Source organism: Bombyx mori, chromosome 1 (assembly GCF_030269925.1).
Source record: "Bombyx mori chromosome 1, ASM3026992v2".
NCBI classification, from domain to species: Eukaryota; Metazoa; Arthropoda; class Insecta; order Lepidoptera; family Bombycidae; genus Bombyx; species Bombyx mori.
In genome coordinates, this window is record NC_085107.1 from 7,974,808 (window position 1) to 7,993,528 (window position 18,721).

Genomic DNA, 18,721 nt, shown 5'->3' on the forward strand with positions numbered 1-18,721 from the left:
TTGCGAAAATAACGTTAGGTTTTAACGTAGTGCGTAGATTTTACAACGAGAAGTGTTTTTAGGGACGGAATCAACCTTGCCCTCCAATCACTTAAAAATGACGGCGAGTTGCAAAAACTCATCCGCAAATGGTTTACTAAAGCAGAGTGTGAAGCTAACCAGGTAAGCTTGCCCCCCTAAATTCAGTATTATTTTGATAGCTGTCGAGACAAACAAAACTAACATGAAAATTATTTTTCAGGACGTTCAAGGCTCGGAACTGACTTTAGGTCAAGTGGCGGGACTGTTCTACGTCTTGCTGGGTGGACTGGGTCTTGCTTTAGGCGTGGCATTATTGGAATTTTGTCAGCATGGTCGTGCTGAAGCAGCTCGCGCCAATGTCCCACTAGGGGCAGCGTTACGCGCCCGCGCTCAACTTGCTTCGTCTGGAACCAACCGTGACAGGAAGAACAATTCTCAGCGAACCCCACAACGTGATAGCGACCGACTCGGATGGAATGGCGGAGCCTTCACTGGAGTGAGCGTAAGTAGAAATGAACAAATCCCGTTACAGCATTCCATTGAAAATAATCGTGAAGGAACATGAGGAATTGAGTTTTATATTCACAATTATTTACACACGATAGAAAGTTAACATTTCCATTTCTTTATGTCATAACTCAATTCTGCGTATGTTTTCTAACATCGGGCACAGCATGAGTTTTATGATAGTTTCATGATTCCTAAGTTACGGCCTTTTTATAACATTTAGATGCGCGCTTTTACATATTTCAACGCTACCTCATTTCCTTACACGGTGTTATGAAAGAATAAATATGTAAGAAATTTTTCCTTTCAACAAAAAAAAACATTCAATTTCGTGGGTTCTCTTTTGAGAATTGCTATAAAATCATCATGAAATCCGTGTACATTAAATCTTATTTATTTTACGACGTTATATTAAAGTATCAATGGCATTGATAAAACAGACAATTTTTTTTATTGCTTAAATGGGTGGACGAGCTCACAGCCCACCTGGTGTTAAATGGTTACTGGAGCCCATAGATATCTACAACCTAAATGCGCCACCCACCTTGAGATATAAGTTCTAAGGTCTCAGTATAGTTACAACGGCTGCCCCACCATTCAAACCGAAACGCATTACTGCTTCACGGCGGAAATAGGCAGGGCGTTTAATTATTATGTTCGAGGCATTGGTAGTTCAAGGATGCTGGTGAAACACAGCTATGTTCTGGTTACCTAATGACCTTCTCTCATCAAAAATCATTTGAAAATGTATAAATTTGAATATAAAAAAATTATTCGCCCAGTACTACAGCCCGGCCACCCAGATCGGTCAGGAGGAGACTTCCCTGCACGCTAGCTTCACGCAAGTCTGATCCTCGGCTCGGGAGGCCAGCGTCTGCCGCCGGCTATCCCAACCCAGGCGACAATCCACCTCAGTTGATCTCTATCAATTGTAAACGATCAAATAATACCACGGCATTTAACAAAATTTCCTCTAATAATTATTCGACCCATTACAAGACCCTGAATATCTTAATTAATTAACGTATACGCAATGAGCGTCTGTACCTATAGTGAATTAGAATGTACTTTTTCGAACTAATTTAGTGCACAGTTCATCGTATGTACGTTTGTGTATTATGCGAGCGAGTTACATGGTAGAGATGTGTAGATCGGTTAGATTTATGTATTTGTTTCGCGTTTCAATTCGAAACTAGTTTGGGAATGCCCTAATATCCATTTTGGTCGACCTCTATCAAGTACAAACGACCGATGTGAATAAAGCGGCTCAGCACGTTTTTTATTTTTGTTATCGTATAAATTTCTTATTGCTGTATGGTAAGAAAAGCTCAGTTGCCGTGGGATATTAATTTAATGCAGAAAATTAGATTTTCGGATTACTTTTTCTAGATTAATTTTCATGTTCGGCTAATTAATGTATCAACGATACTTTTTTTTCTCAAAATGATTTATTTCAATTCTATGATAATGTTATATTTATAATAAACTAAATATACATTTTACAATTTAGGAGATAATTTATTGGCTCTAAACATAGATCTAGTCGCATTTTAAAATAATTTATGTTATCGAATGATGCGTGGTGCCCTTCAGAAAAAGTGGAACTTTCATAAATTATATCAAAACCTTTGATTTATAATACGTAAAAACATGTGTAACTTATTAGGAACTAATACACAGAAACATGCATCTTCTTCCTTATACACGTGCTGAAAACTTAGTAAAACCTGTCGTATTTAAAAGTAGTTGAATATCAGGGTCTTATATTTATTACGTGTTTAGATTTAAACTTTTCAATTAGATGATGTAATTATAAAATTCTTTAGTTATCTACACCTGGTAGTTAAGTAAAGATAAATGTTAATTATGGCCGAGTTCCCGTGGACGGGCACGAGGCTGCCCTCCTGTCATAATTAACGACCCGCTTGCAGATCTTAATTATTATATTCGTAATATCGAGTATGTGTTCAGTGTTTTCTGTATTTATGCTTCATTAAACCGTTGAGAATCCACGATGTCTGTAATATTTATCGAAATATCTAGATCGCATAGTTTAATGTTGTGAGAAATTCAAAGTTTTTTGCGCCTAATATTATTTTAGAATTAACGTTTGAATGGAACTTTGAGACTCGCTAAGTGATCGTCTTAGATTAATTCTGATGTAATTGTATTTTAATGTTAGTCTGGTGTTTTTGTGTCTATAAATATTCGTCTGATTCTTCTGTGCCAAATTACAAACAAATACTCCAACTTTTCAATATTTCTTAATTCTGCTGTTAAAGATTATTATTTTTATAAGAAGTATTATTTATTTAAAATAATTCAAATACTACTGTATTTATAATTTATCATCAATATTCTCATTTCCGTACGATATTATATCAAATGGAACACACCCTCGTGTCGGTACGGAAATGCCCATTTTTTCCATTTCTACCAGCGAACTTACTACTAATATCAAATTTCGTAGTTAAAACTTAAATTTCTAACTTGAATATCTTATTACAAAACATTCTAAGTATATTCATAAGCGTAGAATAAGTCGCTGTGTGATAATGGTAGACCTAATTTACTCTATAGAGGTAACCCTGAATTGTAGTCTTGCTACGAGAATGCTACTGTGACTTTACGATATATGTAATACATAAACACATATACAGCACTCTATTGATGTATGCACACTAAGTAAATTAATAATCTGTAACTTTGAAGTAGATTCCGTTTCCTTGGAATTCGTACACACGTTTTCTTTTGTGAAATGCTATTGATGACATCATGAACCCTAGGTTAGAGATGCCAAAGGCAAAAATTGAATCATATCAAATTTCTGGGAAAAATCTTTAATCTTTATCTCACCTATCGCTCGTAATTTAAGTTAATATGTCATAAACCTTATTGTTTTAAAGGAATACTTTAAATTACTTTAAGCTTCCGTCCTACAGGTTTTTTTTAATTTTTAAGTACGGTCTGTAAATAAGCTGCGGATAAATCAGTTCTTTTCCATATTGCTTGCTTGCTTGCTGAAAATTAATTTAATTTAAAAGAAGACGTTGTTGGGATTTCGATAAGAAAAAAAGAATTTTAATATAGACGGAAACGTACAACATTCGCCTGCCAATATGAATTCCTTTATTTATTGAGACAGTTAAATGATGCATCGTTTTTTTAAACAAACTACTAGAGATACTTTACTAAAGATTAATACCAAAATATAAAGAAAACGATCATCGGAACTTTCAGATTGAAACGGTCTTGATTTAAACTCGTCAGAACAACTACTCAATTATCTTTTCAATTGTAATCATTACCGATACACGTCAAACACCTCCAACGACCACATGTCAGATATATCATAATATCTACTCTCGATCCACAATAATTAATTACCGTCAACATGACGTGACGTCATAATTAATGCCGAATTTATATAATAACCTCAGACCGCCACTTGATCAGCTGTTTGAACACAAAGAGCTTGTGATTAGCTCAGGTAAATATTTAATATGATAAATTTTGTTTACATGCTTTTTCTTTCGAACGCATGTGGAGAAAAATGATCCGTAATTGTTTGAATATCATCTTTAATGGAAGCGATTTCAAAGTAAACGAAGTTATCGGCGCTGTTAATTATGAAGCGAGTTTTAATGGAATGCGTGGCCACATCCGTCCCTCTGCGAAAGGCTGAATTCTGTTACCGGATCGGTGTAAAATACTTTATTTTAAACATAAACTGAGAAAACACGCGTTTTCAGCTAATTGCGGTCGGTTACAGACGATGTGACATTTCAAAATTTTAATAATAAAAATGAATTTAATTCGCTGTAATAAATAATTTCGCATTTTTCTTTCTAGTTATCTTGCCTGATCTCCTTATTGTTGATAAACATTTACATTGTATTTAATGACATTATTTTAAATCACCAATCGATCAGTAGTCGTTTTAAATAAATTTCTGTTATTGCCATGATAATAAAAATAAACACATTTACGTTATACAATGTTTAGAAGTTATCCTTCAAACGACTGATTTACATAATCGTTTCATTGTTAGTGTTTAGAGTTAAGATATATTTTAATGTTACCGTTATTATAATCGATCGTCTTATTTGTGAAATGTCTGAGTAATCTAACTTATTCAAACATTTGTACGAACGTCACCGACGTTACGAGAATGTGTTTACTGCATACCTGTTTACTTAGCATAAATGTAACTTATTCATATATGAAACTGTCTACTTAAATGTTTGTTATAATAAATCGTAATAAAGAGATAAAATGCAAAATGGCCTTTTTATTACATTGCCCCTCTAATCTCTGTTATAAACTAAATGTATCTCTCATTCAGATCTCTCACATCTCTTCCAAATAAAAATGATGTAACTACTTTTATTATTATTCAGCTATTACGATTCAAGTATCTTAAACGTTACTTTCAACTTGGTAATATAGAAGCGTACGTCCCACTGGATTATAAAAGTCACTTAGCTAAGACGATAAATTGAATTAGAAACATTTGCATGAGCTACGCTACTCACATTCATCTCAGACTATTTTGTTTTTGTTGATTGTGAATACGTAATCACCAAGATTATGTTTAGATCGAAAGTTATGAACGTTTTTTTTTTATTGCTTAGATGGGTGGACGAGCTCACAGCCCACCTGGTAGTGTAAAGTGGTTACTGGAGCTCATAGACATCTACAACGTAAATGCGCCACCCAGCTTGAGATATAAGTTCTAAGGTCTCAAGTATAGTTACAACGGCCGCCCCACCCTTCAAACCGAAACGCATTACTGCTTCACGGCAGAAATAAGCAGGGTGGTGGTACCTACCCGCGCGGACTCACAAGAGGTCCTACCACCAGTAAAAGCAGTAACGATAAGTAATCAAAATTATTGACAAACGTTTTGAGCCTGAATAAAATTACGTTACAACTTAAGTTATTAATTCAACATGCACTAATGTACGATATTACTATTGTGACTAGAGGTTACTTCACCCTCATGGCGGCTGAGCCATTGCTTGCCCACTTTTTTTATTTTTTTTTATTGGCCTTGTAGGCAGACGTGCATACGGCCCACCTGATGGTGAGTGGTTACCGTCGCCTATGGACTTCAGCAATGCCAGGGGCAGAGCCAAGCCGCTGCCTACCGCTTAATACTCTCCATAAGCCTCGTTTGAAGAAGGACACTTGTTCTAGTGAAAGTGGAAAGAACTGATTTTTAAAAAAACAAACACTTACTTCACAACATTAACGTCTTCAAATCAAAATTATGAATTATGTGAAAGCGTCCGATGCGAAAATTCGAAATTGAAAATTCTGTGAACCAATTAAAAGGAAGAGCACAAAGATCTTCATGCTTAACTGTAAATAGCTGTTCAAAGCCAAATACTTACTTCACAACATTAACGTCTCCAAATCAAAATTATGAATTATGTGAAAGCGTCCGATGCGAAAAATCGAAATTGAAAATTCTGTTAACCAATTAAAAGGAATAGCGCATAGATCTTCATGCTTAACTGTAAATAACTGTTCAAAACCAAATACTTACTTCACAACATTAACGTCTTCAAATCAAAATTATGAGTTATATGAAGCGAGCGTGAAAAATTCAAAGCTGGAAATTATGTGAACCAATTAAAAGGATTAGCGCAAAGATCTTCACGCATAACTGTTAGTAACTGTTCTAGATGGATAGGACTCGAAAATCGTATTTTACTTTATCGAACAATAGTGAGCGTGTTGACACAGATCGTTTGCGACATCTTGATCTACTGAGAAACTTGGGCTCTTTCTGTCTTTGGTACCGTGTATTACATGGTGATTACCCTAAAAAGTTGTTGATCGAGATATTCCCTTCGTTCCCTTTTTACCATCATATTGACGGCGTCAGATCACAGCTCATCTATGCTATCTAAAGCGCGTAGATCTTTATTATCACGTACGCTTAGAAAATGAAACCCTATTTCGTGATTTTACCGAGTGCTATATGTCCTTCTTCAAACAAGGCTTCAGGAGAGTCTGCATCAGCTTGCAGCGGCAGCCTCTGATATCGTTGACGTATGATTATAATTTCGTTGCCTGTTTCGTTGCTTGGGTCGTATATATGGTACTACAAATAGATACTTTGCGTATTGTGATTCCGCTCGGATCGTCCATCGTCCTAGCTCTTTCTATCCCGAAATCGTAATGCATTCTGATTTTAAAAGTACAAAATATCCGTTACACTATGCATTTGAAATGTCGATGGAATGTGATGTATATATTCTAATTACTGCATACCGATGGCCATGCATCACCCAATACCAATCTTAAACCGGATTCTGCGTTCTGAAAATTAGCATTCACAAAAAGACGAACAACGTTTGTTTTCCTAAAATCTGTTTTATTGTATGTATGTATGTATGTACAAAATTGCTATTACAGGATCACGGTTTTTGTTTTCAAAATGACATTATTCTCTCGCGTCCATTCGATGAAATACGTCACTCGTACTTCAAGTACACGGGTCCCGCGACAATTTCGGGATATCGCTCGAGTAAGTACAACGCGGGGAGCTTCGGCGAGGTCACAAACATAGCAGAAATGCGCTAAAATCTTTTTTCGTCATTTGTAGAAAGGCAAGAAACGAACCGAAGCGACTGTCGGAGAGCGTTTTTTTTTTTTCGTGGAGATGTCATAAATCAGAAGGCGGCAGATGGTGTTGACCTACGCCATTATTGCCATGTTTCCAGCTAAGAATTATTATTGGGCTCCCTTTTGGGTTTCGTTTTCAAATAATAATTCTTTAGAATTTCACCGTTGAGCTAATGTCTCTTTGAATTATTAAACAAAATCCTTGTTAATGAGGCAGCAAGAAGCGACGAACTCTTATGATATTCATTTCCTTTTGACTTATTCTATAATGACGTTTTTAATGCACATTTCAATTATTGTGCTAACCTTCCCTCTTACCAATGATAGTATGTTAAACTGTTATAATTTTTATTGTAATGAGCAGATGAAAACACAGATCATTTGATTGATCATGCTCACGAAGACTCACCTTGAGACATTAGGTGGAAGTTACAATAATACTAAATAAGTTTTCAAAAGAGATCATCGAAATAAAAGCAATACAATTCAGCTCGAAGGAATTCTTGGCTTACAGTAGTAGTTTGCATTGAGTTCTCGATACGATAGGATAAGACGTTCTTGTTGAGCGATGCACCTGTGTTCGAATCCCAGGCGGGTACCAATATTTCTAATGAAATACGTACTTAACAATTGTTCACGATTGACTTCTACGGTGAAGGAATAACATCGTGTAATAAAAATGAAACCCGCAAAATTTTAATTTGCGTAATTACTGGTGGTAGGACTTCTTGTGAATACGTACGGGTAGGTACCACCAACCTGCTTATTTCCGCCGTGAACCAGTAATGCGTTTCGGATTGAAGGGTGGGGCAGCTGTTATAACTATACTGTGACCTTAGAACTCATATCTCAAGGTGGTTGGCGGCTTGCTGTTTATGGCGGTTGTCTATGGGCCGGTAACCGGTAACCACTTAGCACCAGGTGGGCTGTGAGCTCGTCCAACCATCTATGGAATAAAAATAAAAAAATTTAAATGAGAAAAACTATATTTGATTTATTGAATTATTGTAGATGGATGACCTCATGACCCGCTCCGTATTCACTTGTTACGGACTCCCACAAATGTATAAATAGTAAAAATAAAAATAATAAAAATCACGGTATTTGTAATTATAACATTGTTCAGTCACGTACATAATCAGTGTATGATTTAAGCATTAATATACATACGTACAAAGGAGCAATCTATCTTGATTACGTTGAACTGTAACTCTAGATGTGGCAATAAATTAGATGTTAATCACGGGGTAGGCCGTTTGGTGGCGGTCAATAATGCGCTTGCACGGACGGCTCTTCAGTTTATCCAGTGGCCATCTCATGTGCCGTCTCAGCCTGGGATCGCTCCAAATATCTTTTGTCTAACTTCATTTTCGTTACATCTCTTCGTGCAATCTGATCGTCTAGGCAATGCCCTCTCTAATAGGGACTGCAATGTATATTATACTATCAAACGTTGGGAATCAAATGCTGATCAAACGGCTTGGATATCACGCATACGAAGGCTCAAGTCTGTGGTTTTCACGCATAATTATTAATCCGAAATATGCTCTCGCAGCATACCATACTGACACATAGCTTACTTGTTGAAACTACGTGCAATCGTTTCTTCCTTAAAAACCGAAAATCAATTTTCAACTACATACATACTATTCGATCCTTAAATGTAATTTAAATTTTTTCACAGTGGGTTTCACGGGTCTTAAGAAAGTCAAACAATGCTTTCTGGATTCAATTACAAATATTATTTGAAATGAATAGAATGAATTAAAAAGTTTTTTATTTAAGTTGGCCAGAGAACATGGTGCCTCTCATCCCGTAGAGAGCACCAGACGCTAAGCTGTGTCCAAATCATATCAGTGATGCTCTCAGGTAATTATTCCCAATCCAACCACGTTGGTTTCTGTCGCATCGCCCAGGGTCAATCCCCCAGAACCAGGCGTATTACCTCATTTGCGGGTGCATCTGTTCAATAATAATTTCGGACACCAACTCTCTTTAAAATCCAGCCGCCAAGAGCGACGCATTGATTTTATATTTCTTTTATATTAAGTCTTTAATTTGTCATGTAAGGACAAACTAGATGATGACCGAGCTTTGCTCGGCTTTTTTTTTATAACGCCATCTTGTTGTGTCTTTAAAGTGGTTAGTTGCCCTCAATTAAGAAAAATAGTATTATTATTCGCCAATAGATGTCGGGAAGAGTTGATTATTGAAAACACAAATAAAACAACATTTTCTGAAAATAAATCGTAGCTAGATCGATTTATCGCCCCCGAAATCCCCTGTATACTAAATTTTATGAAAATCTTTGGAGTCGTTTCCGAGATTCAGATTATATAATTATATATTAATATACAAGAATTGCTCGTTTAAAGGTATAAGATAAATACCTCTACAATCAATACAGTCTACGCTCATTTACCACAACGCAACAGCACCGAAATATCGACCAGACACCTGGATCCTGCCTACAGTTCGAAGCGCTGAGATTAGGCATTCCGCACTTGAATGACGCTAGGACCTCAACCTACCACAATACAGACTAGAAGGTTGTCTCGATTTATTAATTTTGTGTTCAAGTTAAACTTTTATAAAATGTACCACTTAAGTCCAGCCACGGCTTGCTGTCGATTTTTCTGATATTAATTAACAAATTTAAATAGGATTCCGTTCACAATACCAATGGTTTTATTTATTTTTTAGCACGGAACCCCAATCCGTTTTCTAAAATAAAGTAGCCTATTCCTTATAATATCAACATTTTGACAGTTTTGTCAAAATCTCTCCATTCATTTCGGAGATTAGTCGGGACAGACAACAAACGGGAAATAATAATATGGTCTTTTGTGATGAGAATACTCACTTTCATCATATCATCTATTTAGTATAAGTAGTGTGCTTGATAGTTTAGTACAAGTAGTAATACAAGTTTATATTGTCAAGTCTATAGGATCCGGTAAACACTCCACACTATAGCAGCGCCGCGAACTAATCAACCCTTTTTAAAAAAATTTTTTTTTTGTTTTACAATAACTTATAATTGCTTCACTATAAATTGAATAAAAACTTATTTGCAAATTTTAAGTTCATCTGAACATTATTAAAATAAATTTAAACATTAAATGAATGTTCAATAAATATTTATTTTCATTGTGTAACGGTAACTAGATTCGCGTCGGGAAAGTTTGCGACCATCCCCTTTGCCAATTTAAAACTCGGAAAGATCTTTGCATGTAATTTTTGTTAAGTAGTTGCCTCAAAGCATCCCATTAAAATTAACTAGCTTGCTCTTTTACTTTTAAAACTGTTTTTCTTATAATTATTATACCTTATGTGAACTTTAATGGACTTACAATAATATTTAATTTTATATTTTTAACGTTCAAATTAACAAAATATTATAATTTAATTAAATACAATAAAACAGGCATTGTGTCAATTTGCCCATTTTCTTTAAAGCGATAGTTCTGTAAAAAATAAAATCCACACACCTAATATATTATGACAAGCGAAACAAGCACAGTATAGCAATCCTAACGTATGCAAATATATGTATTATGAGCTGTGTTTAGCACCGAAAGTGACCACTGTGAATCCCAACACTATTTACAGGTTAAGCTTCACGGATGTTTATTAGCTAAGCTCACGTTTGTCCGAAGAACTAGCGTGCTTCAACATTAATTTGGCTAATGTGCTCGTTATTTTACAACAAAACCCTGCACGTCTTTGGAGCTGAAAAAAATCCAAATCACAGCAAAATTATACTGCATAACGTGAATTTCAAATTGATAATTTTTATTTTTTTATTTTATCGCTTAGACGGGTGGTCGAGCTCACAGCCCACCTAGTGTTAAGTGGGTACTGGAGCCCATAGACATGCACGACCTAAATGCGCCACCCACCTTGAGATACAAGTTCTAAGGACTCAAGTATAGTTACAACGGCTGCCCCACCCTTCAAACCGAAACGCATTACTGATTCACGGTAGAAATAGGCAGAGTGGTGGTAGCTACCCGTGCGGACTCACCAGAGGTCCTACTACCAGTTTTTTTGTGGAATTGTCTTGTAATAAAAATAGGATCCAAAATTTATTAATTTCTTAGAATAACGGCAGTACTAGGTTTCAAAGACCGATTTTCGTCAATTGCGCAGTTACGAATTTTAAAGTTCTTTGGTCACATATCTAGAAAAGAAGACTGATTGAGAGACTAGTGATTCAAAGTCAGGTGGAAGGTATCACACGGCCTATCACTTACCCGCTGGATTAGCATAATAAAGAAAGCAACTGAGTCCAACATGGTCCAGTATACTCGAAACGCATTGAACCGCTAGATCCAGAGACGCATCGCTGGGACAGCATCCTTCGAAAAAAAAAAAAAAAGGCTCTTGGAAGGGGTCTATGTGTCCCTGTAGGTGGCGGCCTCCCCCCGGTGAAGGTCAAGGGGCGACCTGAGGGGGTGAGGCCGCGCGGCGCGCTACCAGCACTCTAGCGCGCTGCCGTGGAGTGATTAGAGCGACCGGTCGACGGTGTATCGCGTCCCGACCCGGCAGGCTGGTTCTGGTCCAGCGGGGTATTCCGGGACACCAGCGGCACCGTCTGGGCGGCCCGACGGGCTGCCGTACCGAGACGGCTGACGTTTCAGAGCCTTCGATTCGCCTCGAAGGCTCCGTCGGCTGGGCGTCCTTGGGGTGAGCCGCGCCGTCTGGTTGTAGTGTTGACCGCGGTAGCCCCCCTACCTCATCCGGGTTCTGACCTCGGAGGGGATCGGACGTCGGGTGTAAGAGTGCAGGGGAGTCGTTTAGTGGGTGGGTCCTAAAATCCTTGGGCCCGCGGTCTGCTCACAACACCATGCAGATCGTTGAGTCTCACATACCCCGCGCGCCCCTTTTGCGCGGGGACCTCGTAGGAGGTTCGGCCCTCTACCCGAAAAAAAAAAAAAAAAAAAAAAAAGGGGTCTATGTGTCCGGGGGCCGGAGGCGGGAATACGCCCGTACGTCCCGGCCCCTGTAGGTGGCGGCCTCCCCCCGGTGAAGGTCAAGGGGCGACCTGAGGGGGTGAGGCCGCGCGGCGCGCTACCAGCACTCTAGCGCGCTGCCGTGGAGTGAATAGAGCGACCGGTCGACGGTGTATCGCGTCCCGACCCGGCAGGCTGGTTCTGGTCCAGCGGGGTATTCCGGGACACCAGCGGCACCGTCTGGGCGGCCCGACGGGCTGCCGTATCGAGACGGCCGACGTTTCAGAGCCTTCGATTCGCCTCGAAGGCTCCGTCGGCTGGGCGTCCTTGGGGTGAGCCGCGCCGTCTGGTTGTAGTGTTGACCGCGGTAGCCCCCCTACCTCATCCGGGTTCTGACCTCGGAGGGGATCGGACGTCGGGTGTAAGAGTGCAGGGGAGTCGTTTAGTGGGTGGGTCCTAAAATCCTTGGGCCCGCGGTCTGCTCACAACACCATGCAGATCGTTGAGTCTCACATACCCCGCGCGCCCCTTTTGCGCGGGGACCTCGTAGGAGGTTCGGCCCTCTACCCGAAAAAAAAAAAAAAAAAAAAAAAGGGGTCTATGTGTACATCATCAACGCAACCAAGACTACTCTGACAAGAGTGTCCTGCTAAGAAGAAGATGTAGAAGAAGACGGGCGGTGGCTAATACAGAATGCATTGTGGGTTTACACGGATAGGTAATCTGGTTTTAAATTATTTTTTTGGGCTATAGGCGTTCCATTGGACCCGGAGGCCTATTTAATGAATTCAGGCCTTTAAACAAATCTATACTGATATTAATATACGTTAACCCAATAAAGTTTCCTTTAATACAACATTAACTAATGACGTCAATGACTTGCACTCATTGAACAAAACCAATTTAAAGTTTTGAAAGGCAAATTGGTCAGGCCGCCAAAATTCGTTTCCAAATTTGAGTAAATTGAATGAAAAGCAATATAAAGCGACAAGTTACGGTGAGTACTTTACGAAACTCTATTTAAATTAATTTTGCTATAAATTCATAACAGGTAAGATAAATCAATGAGTCCGAAGGACGGAACGAGCTTGCTATTGATCCTTAATTACGAATTGAAAACGTATTTCGAACCCTGAATAATCACGTGCACCATAGCTCTATGCGAATCGTCCCTAATGCTCTAGATTTATGAATAAGAATACAACGTAGACACTTCAGTCCATTAAATTAAATATTTCTTGCAAATCATTTTTGTTTCTTTTAAATGATAACCTCGTATATTAATTAATTAGCATTAGCTATTTTGAATGACACTAAACCGTCCTTAATTTAACTAAGAAACTCAGATCCCATTTAATTTTGAATTCTTCGGCTCAAGTTTTTTCGTCACAACCGTTATTTTTAGTTAAATTTTAATGCCTCACTACAGCTCTTCTTTTTAAAATACAGACGATACAGATTATATAAATCATTCATAGCATAGTATAAAAAAAAACTATATAAGTCAGAAGTATGAGGTACCTACAGTTTTTATTGGAATAAGATTTTAAATTTCGTCTGGATGATAAATCTAATAAGTTGGAACTTTTGAAAAGATATTATAATTACAGTTGCTGAATTTCACGAACTCATTTTCGCGCTGGTTTTTGAAAATTTATTCATACATCAAAGTGATGTAAATCTGAATTCCTACGACGCGACAGAGGACGTGATCTGGGACTAGTCATAGACAAAATTATTGTACTTTTTCCTTGAGAGCGGAATTTAGTATTTCTCCGGATTAAATCAGGAGATTTTTTTTATAAATACAATGCACATAACTAATATATGAAATAAAAAAATATATAATAATGTTCGTATTAAGTTTTGGTTTTCATTAGACCAGAAAATTAAAATGCACAAATAAATTAAAAATAAATCAAACATCAACATAACATCCAAAAAGTAACCGAAAATTTGAACTGATATAGGCAGAGAATATTAATTTATTGATACTTCTTTTTGTCACTTCGGTCCTTCATTAGTGAGGATCGTGACATAAGCCCTGAAATAATTGCTATTTGGTGAGTGATTATGCATTTTCGGAACCCTTACACTAGTGCACTTCTTCGAGTGATATTTTTTTTATAACGCGGAGTACCTTTTTTAATACCAATTCTGTCTGGCTTCATTCTTTAGACCCCGTCCCCCGAACTTGCCTGTGACCATGAGGCTACCGATGTGCTTCCTGGTAATTGGACAAAGAATTCTAAAAAAACTATAGTCACAACTCGTCTAAATATTAATTCAGGTAAGAGATACAGGTTAATGTGATTATCAGAAGAAGATTGAATATTGCACAAAGTGGGAATGAGTTGCTCGCTCCGGGCATTTCAATATTGTAATAATTGTTATGTTATAATACTCATTACCAAAATGAATATTTAACAAAAAACTTATATTAAAAAAAAAAAACAATGTTAAAAAAAAAGAATTCATCTCATTTATGTTGAATAATTTTTTTTTTATTTGATTTGATTTGATTTGAATATCATTAATTTTTCGTTTAATAAAAAAAAAACCAGAAGTTAATTCATATATTGTGAGACCGCAATCTATAGCAAATACTACTGGTGGATACTTTCCACTACGAATCCTCAAGTTCTTCGGGCACATCACTCGTAATGAGGACTCCATTAAGCGGTTGGAGGTGCAAGGGAAAGTCGAGGGCAAAAGATCTTGTGGACGATCTCCAACACGATGGACCGACCTCATAAAATCTGTGACTCACTCCAACATAAATGATTGTTCTCACTCTGCGAAACATCGTGCCACGTGGCGTCGCATCCTGAGAGCATTAGTATCGCAGGATCCGACTGATGCATGACCACGACCACTCTGTCAAGAGTGTACGAATAGGAATAAAAACTGTCCAGTATCGCATGAGGTCGTTGACGCACAATTTTCAATTGTATTATATTGAAGTGCATTTTTTTTCAACATTATCTCATCATATTGGTACTATAATATCATATCGCAGTTCCCCAAACCGAAATTTGAAAGATAAATACTTGATAAAAACAGCATGAGGAATGTAAAGGAACCCTTTAAATTTACTAAGAAGCACAAATGAATCCTGAATAAACACTTAAGATAAAAAAAAGCGTTTCGTTTTTCCGTGCATTGTCATGGTTTTTTTATACTGGAAATAGGAAGTGGTAACTGCTACGAAACGATGATAGGAGGATGATAGACAGATAGTAAGGATGGTAGATAAATAGATAGAAATTACTATAAATATAATAATATAAATATAAGAAATAGACATAAATATGTAGTAACAAGCTTATCGCAAGATGAACCATTATGACGGCTTTTCGTCTATTCAGAAGTAATCAGGCCAAATTTATAAGTGTTAATTACCAACAATTTTATCACATTTAACATTCCCATAATCACATTAACTGCATAGCTTATTTTGTAAGCGTTCGAAACTATGTGCGTTTTATTTTTAATAAAATACATAATATCCGCCTTACTCATCATTGTTGTGCTGGGGTGAATAGAGAAAAGAAAAAATCCAAAGACACATAGATCATTTCGAATATTGTATCTCATTTAAACAACACTTACAAATTCAAGAAAAACAAATCTTTTTCAGTCAGCTCAAAGCTTAATATTAAATTTAATTAGTGTTGAATGAAATTCATAAATACTCAGATTTAAATGTAGTTAAATAAATTTAATTTAAATGAGACAGATTACTCGAGCTTCGTTTAAATTAATTCCGCGTATTAATACGAAAATAATTTTCAATCAACATTTCATGAGAAATATAGATCAAATGACAACGAACAAGAGATCAAAACATAAATTAAATAGTGTACTCATCGATAATATTAGTTATATATGGTTCAGTTAAAGCAGTAACATCAACATTGCGGTCTATTTAGAGTCCCAAGATATTCGAAGATAATCTCAAATTTCTGTCGAATTCTCACATTCGATATATGTACTAAAGACAAACTTCAAGGTAATCCGATCAACAACATATTGTGATATCGCTATTGAATGAATTTGTAACAAAACTTTTTCTCTTAGAATCGTGTTTATATAATACAAGATAATAGTAGTAACTTGGTTAGTTGAGCTTGAAACGTTCTACCTACGTCTACAAATCCGCATAGGCTGAAAGAATTGAATAAAAATATTATACATAGATCTATTCTCGTTCAAAGGTATATAAAACAGTACAATGGGGCGACAACAGTTCTCTGTAACACAGAAGTGAATTGAAGAGGATGTGTTGATATCTTTATCTTATTTTCTCAGTGGGCATCGCGCTCGCTTAATAGGTCTACGTCACCCGGCCTCGTAACAAAGTAATGCCAATTCCATTTGTTAAGGTTTTCCTTTAGAAATGTGCCTCCGTATAATAGCCATAAAGCCAAGACCTCTGTTAGTCAATGCCCCGGTACGCAGGTGCGCGCTCTCGTAAATTACCTATTCACTCAAAAACAAGTCACTCGACGAAAATTACCCGTACGTTTATGCGTCTAACTTATGTATACAGAGTGTTAAAATATTCTTGTAAGAAATAAAAGGCAGCCGCTATCTGATATTGGAGTCTTGAAGACGCTATCTTCATTTATTTTAGATGTTCAATTTAAAGGATTGCGCTTTATACAGCGCGCGTTTGAATTTCTGCTGCACGCAAATCTTTAGCCAGTGCTCGATGCTGTAGAACTAGTTCAGACTATTCTTATTATACGTACTGGTTTAATCATATTTTCTAATTATCATACGAGAAAGCCTTTAATTTCATTTCGTTACTTCTCAATGATGAAACCAGCATTTTGAATCAATGTTAAAGTGACTATGATTTCAAGGCGCTAACTTAAACATAAATACAATTTTGACTTTATGAAAATTTAAACACCAAAACAGGTATACCTACTCAAAACGGTTTTCACTACAAATCTGTCAAATACAAAAGACAAAATATTGTTGCACCAAAGATTTTTTGATCTATTACAAATGATTACTTTGATACTGACTACATTTTTATTAGTGGAGGCCGAAAGATCTTATTCTTGTCACTTATACTTTTGCAAAATAGCCAGATAGGATTAAAAATCCAGCTATTTTTCAGATTTAAAGTATAAAGCCGCGGCTTGAGGTATATTCTTTTTACTACCCCAAAATGTGTTCCTAATTACATTTATTTTTTCTACTTGAATCTCCCCCTAATATCTATAGTAGTTGAGAAATCATGCGTTATAGTTTGAGGAGAGGAGTACCGTTTTATCAATGAAAGTGTAACTTCGACTTGTTGACTTATACTAAGTTTGACTTTAAATCTGTAGCCTATAGAAAACCCAGTAACAACAAGTGCCACATGATATAATTCGTCTATCCAAGTTAAAGTATTTTGTCTATTTCTCGATATTAAAAATATGTTTCTTTTTAATTGCCGGCTTTGTTAATTTCTGCACTAGATATTTTAATTTAAATTAGGGTTTATATTATTTTATACAGTACTAGCTGGCCCGGCAGACTTCGTAGTGCCTTAATCGATAAATAAAAGACCTTAACTTTTGTATAAAATAAACTTAAAACAAACTAAAGGAATCCGTCCGAATGGGGGACACATAAATGGAAAAACAAAATTGTTATTTTTATTTAATTCCGAGCATTTTCATATTTATCTACCTTTTAAACCTTCTCTGGACTTCCACAAATAATTCAAGACCAAAATTAGCCAAATCTGTCCAGCCGTTCTCGAGTTTTAGCGAGACTAACGAACAGCAATTCATTTTTATCTAATATATAAAATTCTCGTGTCACAGTTTTCGTTGCCATACTCCTCCGAAACGGCTTGACCGATTTTGATGAAATTTTTTGTGCTTATCCGGTATCTATGAGAATCGGCCAACATCTATTTTTCATCCCCCTAAATGTTAGAGGTAGTCCACCCCTAAATTTTTTTTTTTAATTTTTAGACAAAATTTTTATTTTCTATTTTTTTATGATACAACATACAAAAATACATACAATCCTCAATTTTCACCCTTCTACGATTAACCCTTGCTTTTTAATAGTCATTTTCATAATTTTATCATCTTCTATCCCGCTCGATAACATCAATTATTATCACTTGGTAAGTTATCCCCTCCATGTGTCTACCGGTGTCACTTCTCACCCTGTAAACAGCACGGAGTAGGGATGTTACCTCTACAGTTTTCGGCTATTATTAGTGTTTATGCTTCAAGCGTAGTAGTTAAACATTTTTAGTTCATCGCCCTGCATGTCAGATGGAATATGTACAAAAAAATTCCCTTAAGATTTCACTAACGATACAATCACAAATGTCGACGGATATCCAATATATCGTCGAAGGAATCCAGATAATGGCGAACAATCATTTTTAAAAACATCAGCAACACCGACATTGATATTGACAATCGTTGGGTCGTGCCATATTCGCCCCTGCTGAGCAAAACGTACAATGCTCATATTAATGTTGAGTTCTGCAGCTCTGTGAAGAGCATCAAATACATTTGCAATTATGTCCATAAAGGCAGTGACCTGGCGGTGCTTAGAGTGGAAAATATGAATGTACC

The 18,721-nt window shown here is 36.7% G+C and overlaps 1 protein-coding gene across 1 annotated transcript in view; it reads left to right on the forward strand.

Moving 5' to 3' along the window:
• LOC101741118 (glutamate receptor 1) overlaps positions 1-4,811 on the forward strand; it is a 96,282-nt gene extending 91,471 nt beyond the window's left edge. Inside the window, exons 16-18 of the mRNA XM_062671131.1 lie at positions 63-162; positions 242-523; positions 1,311-4,811. Of these exons, the coding sequence (XP_062527115.1) occupies positions 63-162; positions 242-523; positions 1,311-1,379 (451 nt within the window). The 3' untranslated portion in view covers positions 1,380-4,811. The remainder of the gene's footprint in view (positions 1-62; positions 163-241; positions 524-1,310) is intronic.
• The last annotated feature ends 13,910 nt before the right edge of the window (positions 4,812-18,721 follow it).